General features: G+C 34.8%; 1 protein-coding gene across 2 annotated transcripts; it reads left to right on the top strand.

Annotated features, from left to right (window-relative positions):
- The first annotated feature begins 10137 nt into the window (after positions 1–10137).
- On the top strand, positions 10138–14752 carry LOC112277550 (uncharacterized). 2 transcript variants are annotated; one of them, XM_024510017.3, is made up of 8 exons: positions 10138–10575; positions 10841–11123; positions 11474–12275; positions 12503–12785; positions 12974–13144; positions 13270–13704; positions 13891–14190; positions 14317–14752. In XM_024510017.3, the coding sequence occupies exons 2-8, from the start codon at positions 10997–10999 to the stop codon at positions 14413–14415; spliced, it is 2217 nt and encodes a 738-aa protein (XP_024365785.1). In that variant the 5' UTR covers positions 10138–10575; positions 10841–10996; the 3' UTR covers positions 14416–14752. The 2 variants fall into 2 exon arrangements, with proteins under 2 accessions (XP_024365785.1, XP_090103662.1); XM_090247536.1 differs by having other exon boundaries at positions 10313–10672.

Genomic DNA, 14752 nt, shown 5'->3' with positions numbered 1-14752 from the left:
CAGACGGATTTAGTGGAGTTACGGAAGTATATTAACAAGAATCTAGCCAAGAACTTCATTCGTCATTCAAAGTCGCCAGTTGGGGCATCAATCTTATTTGTGAAGAAGAAAGATGGCTTGCTGTGGATGTGCGTGGATTATTGAGGTCTCAACAAGGTGACAAAGAAGAATCGTTATCCATTATCCTTGATATCAGGTCTTCTAGAACAACTTCGATGTGTAAGGATCTTTACAAAGATTGATCTAAGGGGAGCTTACATCTTCGTGCAAATTAAGGAAGGAGACGAATGGAAGACAACTTTTTGTATAAGGTATGGCCATTTTGAATATAATGTCATGCCTTTCGGTCTTACCAATGCTCCAGTGGTCTTTCAACACATGATAGATGACATCTTTTGGGAGCACCTTGATGATTTTGTTGTCATTTATCTAGATGATATTTTGATATTTTCCAAGAACGTAGAAGAGCATGAAAAACACGTATGTCTAGTCTTTGAAAAACTCTGCAAGCAAGGACTTTACACCAAGTTGGAGAAGTGCTTGTTTAACCAAACTGAGATAGAATTTTTGGGATTCATTGCAACTACAAAAGGCTTGAAGATGGACCCTAAGAAGGTGGAAGCAATCGTATCATAGGAAGCTCTAAAGATGATTAGAGATGTACAATGCTTTTTTGGCTTTGCTAACTTCTATCGGATCTTCATCAAGAATTATTCTCAAGTTGCTACTCCGCTCACTCGGTTGACATGTAAAGACAAGCTCAAATGGGGACCTCTAGCAGAAAAAGTATTTTAAGATCTTAAGATAGTATTTACTATGGCTCCAATCTTGGTACATCCGAACTTTACAAAGGCCTTTTATTTGGAGACTGATGCTTCAGATTTTGTTATGAGAGTTGTACTTTCGTAGATAGGTGCAGACAAGAAGCTTCATGTGATTGTATTCTACTTTCAAAAGTTTTTTACTGTCGAGATCAACTATGAGATCCTTGATAAAGAACTTCTTGCGATAGTGGATTCTTTCCAAGAAGGGCATTACTTTCTCAAAAGAATTACGCATCCAGTGGCTGTATATATGGATCACAAGAATTTGGAGTACTTCATGTCGGCTCAGGTTCTGAATCGTTATCAAGCTAGACGGAATATGTTTTCTATCCACGTTTGACTTTATTATTACTTATTGGCCTGGGAAGCAACATGAACTATCCGATGTATTACCAAGGAGATTATATCTAATGCCAAAGGCTAGAGAAGCATAATTTGATCAATAGTGTATAATATTATTGAAGTCGGAACAATTCAGGCTTTGCTATGTTATAGTGCCAATTGATGCTGACTTCCTCAACCAAGTACGTACTTCAACTATTAGAGATTCTGTAGCCCCCGATATCATGTAATGTGTCAATAATAACAAGTTCAAGGTGGAAGGAGTTCTTTTATACTTTGAAGAGCAGTTGTATATTCCAAAGGGACCAGTACGACTCCGAGTTCTTCAATCTCGACACAACTTTTCAGCTGCAGAATATTTTCGATTCAATAAGACATTAAAACTTATTTCTCAAGATTTTTGGTAGCCCCAAATGTGAAAGGATGTCAAGGATTTTGTGCTCTTGTGACATTTGTTCAAGATCCAAGAACCCTCGGCTTTGTCCTTATGGTCTTTTTCAGCCATTGCCTATTCTATGTCGGCCATGGTCTTCACTTTCTATGGACTTTATTACGGACCTGCTGCCACTAAATTCATTTGACAATATCTTTGTTGTGGTAGATCGACTTACAAAGATGGCACACTTTATCCTTTGCAAGAAACCATTATCAAACAAAGACACAAGAAGTCTCTTCCTTGATAGTATGTATCGATATCATGGTTTACTAGATGATATTGTGTTGAATCGAGGAATCCAATTCGTATCAAAGTTCTGGAGATCTCTCTTTGAGGTTTTGAAGGTGGATATCAAGCTTTCTTCAGCTTTTCATCCTCAAACTGATGGCCAAATGGAACGGATGAATCAAACTTTTGAGTAGTATTTACGATGTAGTATCAATTATCAGCAAGATGATTAGAGTGCATATCTATCGTTAGCTCAGTTTGCATATAACAACACCCTTCATGCGTCAATTCAACAAACACCATTCTTTTCCAACTATGGATATCATCCGAAGCTTGATTTGTTGAGTCCATCAACTAATAATAATCCGATAGTTGAAGGATTTAAAAAACAACTATTGAAGCCTCAAACTACGTTGAAGCTTCAATTTCAAACTGTCCAAGAAGCTTACAAAGAGTTGACAGACAAATTTTGGAATCAGGCACATACTTTCAAAATTGGAGATAAAGTATGGCTGCTTTGATGGAATATCAAAACCAAGCGACCATATGATAAGTTGGACTACCAGAGATTGATACCATTTATCATCCAAAAGTAAATCAATCTAGTGGCGTATTGTCTGGAGTTATCGGCTACTATGAAGGTACATCCAGTCTTTCATATTTCTTTTTTGGAACCTTATTGAGAGTCATTTTTTCTTGGAAGAGTGCAATGTCTACCACCTAGTATTGAAATTGAGAACCATGAGGAATAAGAGGTAGAATAGGTACTAGATTCATAGCGTAAGTAGGAGAAATTGGAGTATCTAGTGCATTGGAGTAGCTATGATATCAATGAACAGACATGGCAACCAACAAAAAATCTTATCAATGCGTCACAAAAGATACAAGAGTTTCATTGACGCTATCCTCAATAACCTAAGCCATTTTGATGAAAGTTTTTCAGTGAAGTCACTTCTCCTTGAAGCCTCTTAATCCTCGGCCTTATAAAGAAGGGAGAGAAGGAACATCTAAAAGACATAGTTAGAGACTATAAATCTGTAACGTGAGCTCATTCTTCCATGTTTAGTGCTTATTTTTTCGGTCTGATATGGATAACTAAGAGATAGATACCATACCAATCATGTCTTCTCAACCGAGTATCTCACGAAAGTGACCTCGAGATGAAGAACCGCTTATACCACGAAGACGACAAAGGATATCTAGTAAGAAGTTGCTAGTAATTGTGTTTGAGGTAGAACCTGCCTATGGTGATCTTCTCAAAGGAATATTTGCAGGGCATTTTCACAATGAAGACACGGAAGTTCATGCTTGGTTGAAAATCGAAGGCGTAGGACACTATTGTTGGTTACAAGGACCAATGAACTACTTGCTACGTAAATAACAATTGGAGTATATTGCAGACACTATGCGACAAATTTTTAACTTATTACATTGGTACTGACTCAGAATAGGAGTGTTTCTCAGAGACCTCAAAGCTAAAGGGGGGAGTGATGTCAAGGACATACACTAGAAAGTTGAAGAAGATTCTAGTAGATTTTAAAGAAGCTTTGTAGTTTGTAGAAACTACTTGAGAAGTTTTTAAGCTTGAGGAAGCTGCTTGAGAAGCTTCTTAGTTTGTGGAAGCTACTTGAGAAGCTTTCTAGCTTTTAGTATATATAGGAGCTGAGAATGAGGGGATCCTCAGTCTCGACAACACACCTCTTGGAGCTCTAACTCACCTCTGTAGTGTTGTTCTTATACTCATCTGATTAATCTAGTTCTTACCAATTCTTCTTGAGCTTCTTGTTTAGATTTTCAATTAGTATTTTAAATTCATGACACAAAGAAGTTGACAAGAGTAAAGTGGGCTTTACTCTTATCTCTATATATACTATTTAATTAGGGGCTACATAAAAATATTTTATAGGACCTCTAATACGCGTTGGCTTTGCAAGACACATGCCTTAGCTTATAAGATAAATTTTCTATATGTACACTACATAGTTAGTTTGTTTTTCAAGCTACTAATATGTGTGGCACATGGCTAATTTGTTGGCCATGTTTCTAATCTAAGAAGTCAATTATAGATATTTATAAAGTCAGAGTAGTGTTTGTGAAGCTTTTATAGAAGATATTATGGAATTAATATATTTTTATCTATTTTTACCTAATCATATAAATAATTATTGGTTTACATGTGTATGTCCATGATATAAGATTATTGACTTTTAAGAAGTCAAAAGCATCAAATTGTAGATAGTAATTATAATTAATAAAAAAATATTTATTAAAAAAAAATATATCATATTTTTATAAACAAAATTTACTAATAGCAAAAGAATTATCCAATCATCTTATTGGTAGTTGATAGTACATCTTAAATATTGTTCTAAAACTTGGTTTATACACTCCATTCATCAATTAATTTGAAGATGAAAGGTCAAATATAGCTTTATGTTTAACTTTAGAATCCTAAAAAAGGTTTTTTAAAATCTTTGTACAAATTGCATTTCCCTATCTAATATAATATCCTTGGACAATTTATGCTTGCGATAGATATTGTCAAAGAAAAGCTTAATTATTTCTTCACTTGTGATAGATTTTGTATATGGTAAAAAATGTGCCATCTTGATAAAACAATCTATTATCACAAATGTAAAATCATACCAACTTGAGATTTAAAGATTGATAATAAAATCTATAGAAATAGAAGATCATAGTTGTTTTGGAATAGATAATGGTTAAAAAAGTTTATAAAATCAATAGTAAGGAATTTTTGATTTTAAAAAAATGTTACATTATTGTATAAACTCTTTGAGTGCCTTTTACATTTGATGCTACCAAAAAAATTTAAATATTAGGTCCAAATTCTTATTATATTTAAAATATCCAATTACTTAAAAGTCATGACAAATTTGAAGAACATATAATTGTACTTCATCTTTTGAAATATATAATTATCTCTTGAAATAAAATAAATTATTCTTAAATTTAAACTTAAAAGTATCATAAAACTTAAAAGAATAAATCTTAATATCATAAACAAGAGAATTAGAGGGCATACTTGATTAAACTTGATTGAAAAAGATTGAATCTATAATCAATGTTGATTTCATTGCTTGAAGATGAAAATGCTTTGAATTCAAGAAAAATATTTTTTATTGATTAAATATTGTATCTCCTTCTTTTGGTACTAAATTAGAATGTCTAAAAATAATATTTGATAAACCTTGTTATTTTTTGAATTGATAAATAATCCTGAAATCAAATCTTGATAAAGACATGTTCTAATAGGCTTGATAATAATTCTAAACACATGCCAATATGGAGTACTCAAGGTTCTTATGATTCATATACATGGTAATTAGATTAGAAGTGCCTTCTAAATAATCATGCCACTCTTAAAATAAATCCACAATTACAAGAAGTTCTTTATTGTAGATCTTGTAGTTAATCTTGATTATTGAAAATTTCTTAGAATAAAAAGCTATTAAGTTGAACTTATCATCTCCATCTATTTGTGACAAAATTGCATCTATAGCAAAGTTTGATGTATCTATTTCCATGAAGAATGCCTTAAAGAAGTTGGTATGATATAAGATTGGTGCAGAAATAAATACTTTCTTTAAGGCTTCAAAAGATGCTTTAGCTTCTTTATTCTACTTAAATTTGTCTTTACATTTCAAATGTATAAGAAGAGCCACAACTTGAAAAAAAATCTTGATAAAGATTCAATAATAATTAAAAAATTCTAAAAAATATTACACATCTCTAATTAATTTTGAAATCTTTCAATGCATAATAGTTTGAATCTTTTTGGAATCCATTATAAGGCCTTTGATAAAAATTATATATTCTTAGAAGTCAACTTGAATAGTATGTAATACATACTTTTTCATCTTGACATATAGTCCTTCATCTCTAAGTTTTTGTAATACATAAAAAACATGAAGTTCATGCTATTTTGTGTTTGTAGAGTAGATTAAAATATCATCTAAGTAGCAGACAATGAAATCATTTAGAAATTCACAAAAAATATCATTCAAAAGATATTAAAAAGTAATTAATATATTTGTGAATCTAAAAGGTATGATATTATATTTGAAATGTCCATACCTAGTTCAATAAGTAGTCTTTCATTCATCTCCTTCTTTGATGCAGATTAAGTGATATACTTCTCATAGATCTATTTTTTTGTAGATCTTTTTTTGATTGAATTGGTCAAAAAGTCCTAAAATCAAAAGTAAAGGATATCTATTCTTAATGGTGATCTTCTTAAGTCCTTGGTAGTTTATGCTTATCCATAATGATTCATTTTTTTTCTTTACATATAAGATTAGAGTTCTTATTGGAAATTTTGAATGGCATATGAAGTTCTTAGTTAAGTTCTAGTGAATGTATTCTTTTAATGCAACCAACTCATTCCGTGATAAGCTATAGATTGGTCCAAAAGGTGGTTGAGTTCTTTCTTGAAGATCAATTGAACAATTATAGGATCAATATTCATAAAGAATATTTGTCTTATTTTTCTTAAAAACATCTAAGAAACTTTGATATTGGATAGGAATACCACTTGATATCTTTTTACTATCAGAAATAGACATAACATATATAACACAAGATGACCTTTTTTTTGCCACATGGATGAAAGCTCTTGTATCTACTAGTAACAGTTTGAATGTATTAGACCTATGTATTTCTACTTGACTAACAAAATTTTAGATTAACCTTGAATTCAAAGTTACAAGAAATCTAATTTATTTGAGGGTTATATATTTTAAACTATAATAATCCTAAAATAATTTAATTAGAAGAAGATCTTATCACATTAAATAATATTATTCTATTATAATCTTTAATTGTTAAATCTAAAAGAACAGTCTTATGAGTAACATCTCTAGAAGACAACAAACAATTTTCTATGTCTTCTAGAAATATAGGTTTAGTTTTCTTGATTAATGATATTTTTTGTTTTTTAAAAAAGTCTTTGTCTATAAAATAAGTTGAAGTAGATGAATCTAATAATACAAATATTTTGTGATTTTAAGGTCATAAATATACATCTATTGTAAAATAAGATAAGAGATTCAAAAAGAAAATAAGACCTTTATTAGGTGTTGCATTTGGTTCCAGTTGCTTGATCATTATTATAGCTGAAAGAAACATTATTCTTTGATACATTGTCTTATTTGGCAATCATATTCATCATTTTATAATTGTGTTGCTTCTATGACAATATTCAGCGCCGTGCTTAGATTTTTTACAATATAAGCATAATCTTTAATAACATTATTGAATCTTTTCTTGCTCACAAAGAGATTTGAAATGTACTATGTCAATTTATATAGGTTCCAACTTTGATGAATAAGCTTCTACAAACTTAAAAATTATCGCCATGACTTGACTTGTACTTCTTCAACCAAACCTTTGTTCTTGGCTTCTTTCAAAGAGTTGATTGATGCATGTGATCACTTCAATAATAAATTGCTACAATGAGTTTACTTTCAAAATTGTTAACAATAAATCTTTGAAATTATCTTTCAACACATATTAAAATTCATTAATAAGGACTTTGTCATTTCAATTTGCATTGAAAATAAGGTTTTGGAATTTTGTAGCATATATGGCAGTTGAATGTGATCTTTGTCATAAAGATATGAATTTTGACATTGCTACTTTTTTAAAATTATTCTCTTCAAATGTAGATGTAAAGACTTCTAAGGATAAATTTAAATCATAAAAGAGTCATGAATCATTTTCTATCAAAAGTATAAATCAAAAGAATACTTCAAAATAGAAATGCATCTATAAATCTAACTTGAGTAAATCCATTAAAATATTGGAAAAGATGCAACTTTAGAAAAAGCTTCACTTATAGAAATCCTCAAAATTTTGATATTATTCTATGAAACTTCTTCAGCTTACTTATTCTTGTCTCTTTTATACTTGTAGAAACAAGGCTTTTTGCATTCAATTGTGAACTTGATCTACTTGCTTCTTTCAGTTGTACAACTTGTTGGTATAGAATCTAAATCTTATTGATGAATTCTTTCCTAGGCATAGAAATAGTACTTCCATGGTTTATATTAGAAATATATGAGCTTTTGATATTTAGAGTGTTGATAAGTTGGTGAAATCCTGCAATAGTTGTAAATCTATTCTCACTTCTACCATGAGTAGCATTCATAATTTTTCTTTCTATAGATGACTCAAATAAATTCACAAGTCAATTAGAAGAAGGTTATCTACAACTCTTAATATTAAATAAAAATTTCTACAAAGAAAAGTAGTCTATTTTCTTTAATAAAATAAAAAAATAAAAAAAAAATCAGTTTTTAAAAAATTAAAAGTTAGTTTAAAATCGATAGTCTATAATCTTCAAAATACAATAGTAGAAGTAAAATAATCCTCTCACTTCGAAAATAAAACAAGAAGAACAAATTAGCACTCTTGTCAAGCTATCAAGAATATAAATTTCAAAGAATTATAAGTTTAATAAATTTTTATGTCAATCAAAAAGACTAGAAAATCATTCAAAGATGGTATAATATTAAACTGGAATGGTTATTGCCAAAGAAACTAAAAAGTCTTGAAACAAAATTAAGGACTAGAAAGGCATTGATAAGAGTAAAAAATACTTTATTCTTGCCTCTATATAAACTATCTAATTAGGAGTTATGTAGTGACATTCTATAGGCATCTAACACATGTCCAAATTTTAAGACACATTTGATAATTTACAATTCAAGTTTTCTATATGTATGCAACATAGTAAGCTTATTTCATAAGCTACCAACACATATGACACGTGGCTAACTTATTGACCAAGTTTCTATTTGACAAATACATGTAAAGTCAAAACTACATCTATGAAGCTTCTTTAGAAGATATTATGAAATTAGTCTACTTTTACCCACTTCTATGTAGTCATACAAGTAATTATTGGAATATATATATAATATACTTACATATGTTTAACATTAGTTATGAATAATTATTTGAAATATTAATTTAAAATTATCAATGTACATAGATCTAATAATAATGATTAAAAAATGACACACAAATATATTAAAATTTGAATTGATAACAAATATATTTGATTCTTTACTAAAAATATCCATGTATTAAAATTCTCTATAATTAGTTGATACAATAAATAACAAATCTAATAATAATAATATATCATTAAAAACTATAACTATGATATATTATGTATAAAAAATGTATTAAAATAAATATATAAAAGTGACATAAAATTTGAAGAAGATTTAATAAGAATGAAACAAAAAATATTAATTATTTGTAATTTTAATAAAATTCTTAATGAAAATATATTGATAATTTTATTTTCTTTAGAATTATTATGGTTTTTCAATATGTTTATGTTTTGCTCTAAAAGGTTGAATTAGATGAAATAATAATGTGATATAATGAATAATAACTATACATAATAGACCAAATATTAAGACAATAAGAATATTATAATGGTTGTAAACAAAAATTTAAACTAATATTTTTTAGATATGTAATTGTTTAATTTGAATTACATTATTTCAAATAAAAATCCATTAATCATTATTATCTTTAAAGACAAATTTTTAACCTATTTTAGAATACAACATTAATAAACAAGTTTATAAAATCACAAATGATAACAACTTTGAAAACTTTGAAAACTTTAAAAACCAAGTCTTTGTCCATTTGACATAGTCAACTACTTCAAATATTGCAAACAATCTCTTCAAAAAAGGTATATATAAATATAACTATAAATGTAAACAAATAAAGGTATATATAAATATAACTATATACAAAATAAATATAAACAAATAAATTTTATATATTTTAGTTATGATTTACAAATCAACTATTCCCAAAACAAATAAAACCTAAATTAACATCAAACAAAACAAAATCATGAATCTAAAGATCATCCTTGTGCTATGTCCATGAAAAGAACATAATTCCACAATCACAAGAGAAAGTATTATATATATATATATATATGAAAAGAAAAGACAAGAATAATCCACAGAATATGTAAAAAGAAAAGGAAAGAAAAGAAAAGGAAAGAAACGAAAAGGAAAGAAACGAAAAGGAAAGAAAAAAATATTTAAAAAATCATAATATATAAAGAAAGGAAAAGAGAAACCCACAAAAAGTCATTGTGATCCTAATTCCAAAAGGCCATCGAAAGCAAAGTCTAGATCTCGCGACGGCGACGTCACGCGCCGGGTCACTCGCTCGCTCGCGACGCTTGCGAAACCAATTCTCACACTCAAAATTTCACTCTCACACGAGCAAGCAAGCAAGCATTCATTCATTCACAGCTCGGTTGCGATGAGATGCGATGCGATGGTGGTGGTGTGCGATCCGCGTTGCATCGGATCGCATTCATCCTTCGCTGCCGCACTCAGCGCTCCTGCGAGGGAGTCAGACTCTCTTCTTAGTTTCGGCTGCAAAATGAGTGTAGAAATCCCCGACTTGCGTTGTTAGGACTCTCCGACGGGGGTTTCGTCTCAATCCGCTTGCTTGTCTGCCAACTCGTAGGCTCGTGATGGCTGGTTAACGCACTCCCATTTCGCACTGATTGTAGCTCATAGTGGTGAAACCCCAGTTTGTGAAAGGTGTTTTGAGATGCAGGGAATCGAATCTCCTGGGGTAGGAGTGTTCAAATATAGCACGACGAGCTCCATGGGCGCTGCATTCTCCCTGTTGCACGTTCATTCGTCGGCGAGCTCGTGGGGCATTCCTATGCCGCCGGTAATGCGGGACGTTGCACCGAAATCATTCATTAGTTAACAGTTGGTGGTGCTTCTGATCGGTGTTGAATCTGGGCCTCGTCGGGGGTGGACATGAGGTAGAGGGATTGGCTGTGGTGTTTGACAGGGTAGTGGAGTTGCGGTAGCTGGGTCGAATGAATGAATTGATTGCTTGGTTTGTTTGTTTATACAGTTTTGTCGGGGGGAGAGGCGAAGTTTTGAAGATTCAATGTTGGGTGCTGATGTGTTGAGAGTTCGTGCACCAGATCTTTTCGCAGGTTGAGCTTGGTTAGTCTGGGAGGGTTGAGATTTTGCCAGGGAATGATTCTGTCAGGCTCCTGAAGTTTACGAGTTCCGTAGTCTCGTAGCATTTCTCGCGGATCGTGACCTCTTGGGAAAGAGAGAGGAAAGCGAGGTTTGCAATGGGGAGCGATGTGCGGGGAGGAGGAGACCCCCTTCCCATGGATCGCGAGTTGCTCCGCATTCCGTCCTGGAAGGAAATGCATGACGTAGCTGGTTCTGTGAACAGCTCGACTTTACGACCCCCATGTAATCATCCACCCCCTTCCCAATGTTGCAGTCTATCTATCTCAATGTTTAGAACACAATTTTTTCCACAACGACTGCAGTGCACAGCGATGAATTGTTTGGGTCAATTCACTGGAAGACGATCCTCCTTCTACACGATCTGTGGTCGGCTTGGCTGTAATGAAGACGAAACAATGCCTTTCTGCCTGTGATAAGTCTACATTGTTCATTTGAGTTACTGGCTACAGTGCTCCTTCTTGAGCAAATGGCATGTCTATTAGGTTCTCGCATAGATCACACCGAATGAGTCGAAGTGGAGTTTCTTCTCGATGCATCCCACTGATTTTTGCCGCACTGACTCCATACAACAGATGGTCCAATTCGTGTGCATAATCCACCAATCAAAGTAGTTGAGCGCAGCAGCTCCCTTCCCAAGTCTACCCCTCCCGCCATGGAACCAGAGGCGATGCGAAAGGACACTGGTGGGGGCGAGAAAGAGAATTCGCAACAACCCTTGAAGCGGGAGGATGCTATGAAGATCAAAGCAAGACCCGAGAGATTTAACCAGATTGTGAACCCAAGTTCCTTGAACGTGAACAATGCGCAGCTGGCCTTGTACATAGCCATGGCACACGCAGGACTTGTGCTTGGGATTCTCGTTATATGCTTCATCGGTCTCTTGTTGAAGGGCTACTGGAAGCCCATTCAGTGGGCCGTGTTAATCTCTATGCCTCTCCGGGAAATTCAAAGCCTGCTGGTGAGCTTTTGGCAGGAGCCTCTTCAGGCAGGGATTCTGGAGACCATTCTGGCCATACCAGCGTTTATCCTCAAGAATCTAGCGGAGACAGGGTACGATGCACGAGAGGCAATATCAAGCATGTCTGGCATGATGAGCAAGGGGAGTCCATCTATGTCCAAAAAGAAAATTGGCTTTGCAAAGCTCTCACGGTGGCTCCTCACGTTTGCGGTGTGTACTGTTATGTATGACTTCCTTGGGTCTGTCGTGTTTGTTTCCACAGTGTTTGTGGGGCTTTTGCTCTACGCTGGAATGACGACAGTGTGGCCGTTGTTCGAAACTAATGCATTAAGGAGTCCAACTTTGAAAGGCAAGCCTGGAAATAGTTTGACCCGGATCTACAAGTGGACGATTCAACCAATTGTTGACGCTCTGCGGTTAGTCTTCATTCATGTTCTCGTAGTTTCCGTGGAAGTTGTGGTTTGACATGTTTTATGCAATCTTCACAAATCTGCAGTCGTTTAGTTCTTACGTTGCTATGGAAAGGTAGACACATGTTTGAAGAGCATTGAAGTGCATACGGTGTTCAGAAGGACGAGAAAAAAAAAGACGTTCTTATCATTTTTTGAGAAATATATTCAGTTTGACCGATCGTTTCTCACAGATGGAGTAACCGGGGTGTAACACGATCACTTGCAGCAAAACTACCCACTGTTGTAGCGATTGTGCTCATCCTTCTTATGATCGTGGGTTTCCTTGGCGGCTCGATCTTATTCACCTATAAAGTGGGCATGGAGGCGAAAGATGCAATTATCACTCTCAAGATACACGTCGATCACAGTAACTACGCGGAGACAATAGGGCTCAACAAGTGGGTGGAGGAGAACAACGTAACACAGCAGATCGATTCCTACATGAGCCAAGCTTACGAGGCTTTACTTGAGCAGGTAATGGTCCTAATGATATTGTTTCCAAGTATAGGTCCGTCGCTTTTGTGGTTTCTGCTCTTCATGTCTTTCTTTTCATGACAGCTGTAGTGGTTTGTTGACAATTCCATTGCTTTGAATAAGCCGTCGTGACAAGCTTGGCATATTGTACTACCTCAAACCAAGACTCTTTTATTGTCGTTGTCAAGATCGATGTGTTCGCCGCGAAGAACAACATGACTGAAGCGGTTAAAGTTGGCAAGCAATTTTTGAGTGGAATCATGCTCGAAGGAAAAGTTGCTGGAGTCTATAATGGGACCGAATCTACATCGGTGGCTGTGCCATCGCATCCCCTCGTGGAAAGGCTTCAAAATATCAAGGTCAGGAACTCTGCATTTTGCCTTGGCCTTCGAGCCTTTCTTAGGAACCATTCTGTGAAAGATCTTCCTGCAACTGCACTATTTTTGCTACACTGTCGCTGATCCATCATGACAATGCATCACAGGCGAAGCTACGGACTTATGACTTGGGAGGGGCCTATGCAGAGGGTGAGGCTGCAGCCGGTCTTGGACTTGAGCTGTTTCAACTTCGCCAAGATGATCTGATTGAAAGGGGAAAACAAGCAACACAGAAAATTTCAGACATTGGCAAGACACTAGTGCTCAGTGGCTCAAGTCTGATGGGGAAGTGCTTTTACCTCGTCCTCTCCTTCTGGAGCTCAATGGCTTCAGGGGCTGTGGGGTTGATAAACTTCATCACCGAGACCATCATTTTCTTCTCGGTGTTGTATTACCTCATAACTTCAGAGTCAGGTGGTGTCATGAACCAAGTGCTCAACATGGTGCCACTCTCGGATTCTGTTCGGAGCCGTTGTGCCGATGTCCTTGACCATGCAGTAAGCTCCGTCTTTTTAGCTACGATGAAGGCTGCAATCTTCCAGGTATTGTAATCGTACTGCAATCACCCTTTTTTGTCTTTTTCTTTTCTGTGCACTGTTGTAAATGAAGTTATTCGATTTCAGTCTGACTTTCTTCATTCCTGGTTTCAATTTTGCTGTCATTTTCGAGTGAATGGCAATTGCAATGACGTTTCTTCATGACGTATGTGAGGCGATGCTTGCATGCAGGCAACTTTTACTTGGCTCCTGTTCACATGGTTTCGGATCCACTTCTTGTACATGGCAACATTCCTCGCAATGTCGCAACCCGTGATCCCCTTGTTTCCAAACTGGCTGGCTAGTATCCCAGGAGGAGCACAACTTGCACTAGAGGGACGATATGGTGAGGCCGCCGTGCTAGTGATTCTTCACGTGTATGGTATGGAGTATGGCTTATCGAAGATTTATCTGGAGATCCCCGGGCACAGTGGTTACCTAACAGGATTAAGCATTGCAGGCGGAATGGCCTTGTTCTCTCCTGCTCTTGAAGTGAGTGGCCTGCTTCTACTCTTGTTTCAATCAGCCTGATGAATGCCCTGCTTGTTATGAACCCACCTGTGTGGTAAGTATAATCAGAGCTTCAGTTGTTAATTAATGCATCTCTCGTTTGTGCAGGGTGCAATTCTGGGACCGCTCATAATGACAGTGCTTCTTGCTGCTAAGAACCTCTATGGAGAATTCGTGTTGGGAATTCCTATGGATTTCATAGCTTGAAGTCATCGTAGTGCTGATCCGGGCAACAAGGATTATTACAGACGCAGCATTAAGCCTCCTGAACTGACTTAAAGCTTCCTAAGGCATTGAAAGCCAGTTCTGCAGCCCAAGTATGTAGAGATTAGGATTATTCGTTGTCTGGATGGAGAGAAACTAGTATTGTCTCATTCTAGAGTGGAGACTCATCGACCAGTAACCGCTTTGTTGTCACTGAAACTGTTCACGTGCAACAAGTTTGTGTTCTTAAACACATTTCGTGAATGTGGTTGCTCGTAAACCATGTTTCTCTATCTTGTGGTGACAGCTTCCTTTATAATCTAATTTATACCTTCTCCTC

This window comes from Physcomitrium patens, chromosome 25 (genome assembly GCF_059467195.1).
Source record: "Physcomitrium patens ecotype Gransden chromosome 25, ASM5946719v1, whole genome shotgun sequence".
Taxonomy (NCBI): Eukaryota; Viridiplantae; Streptophyta; class Bryopsida; order Funariales; family Funariaceae; genus Physcomitrium; species Physcomitrium patens.
Note: the sequence above shows the minus strand (reverse complement) of the source record. Positions and strands in the feature narration are given on the sequence as shown.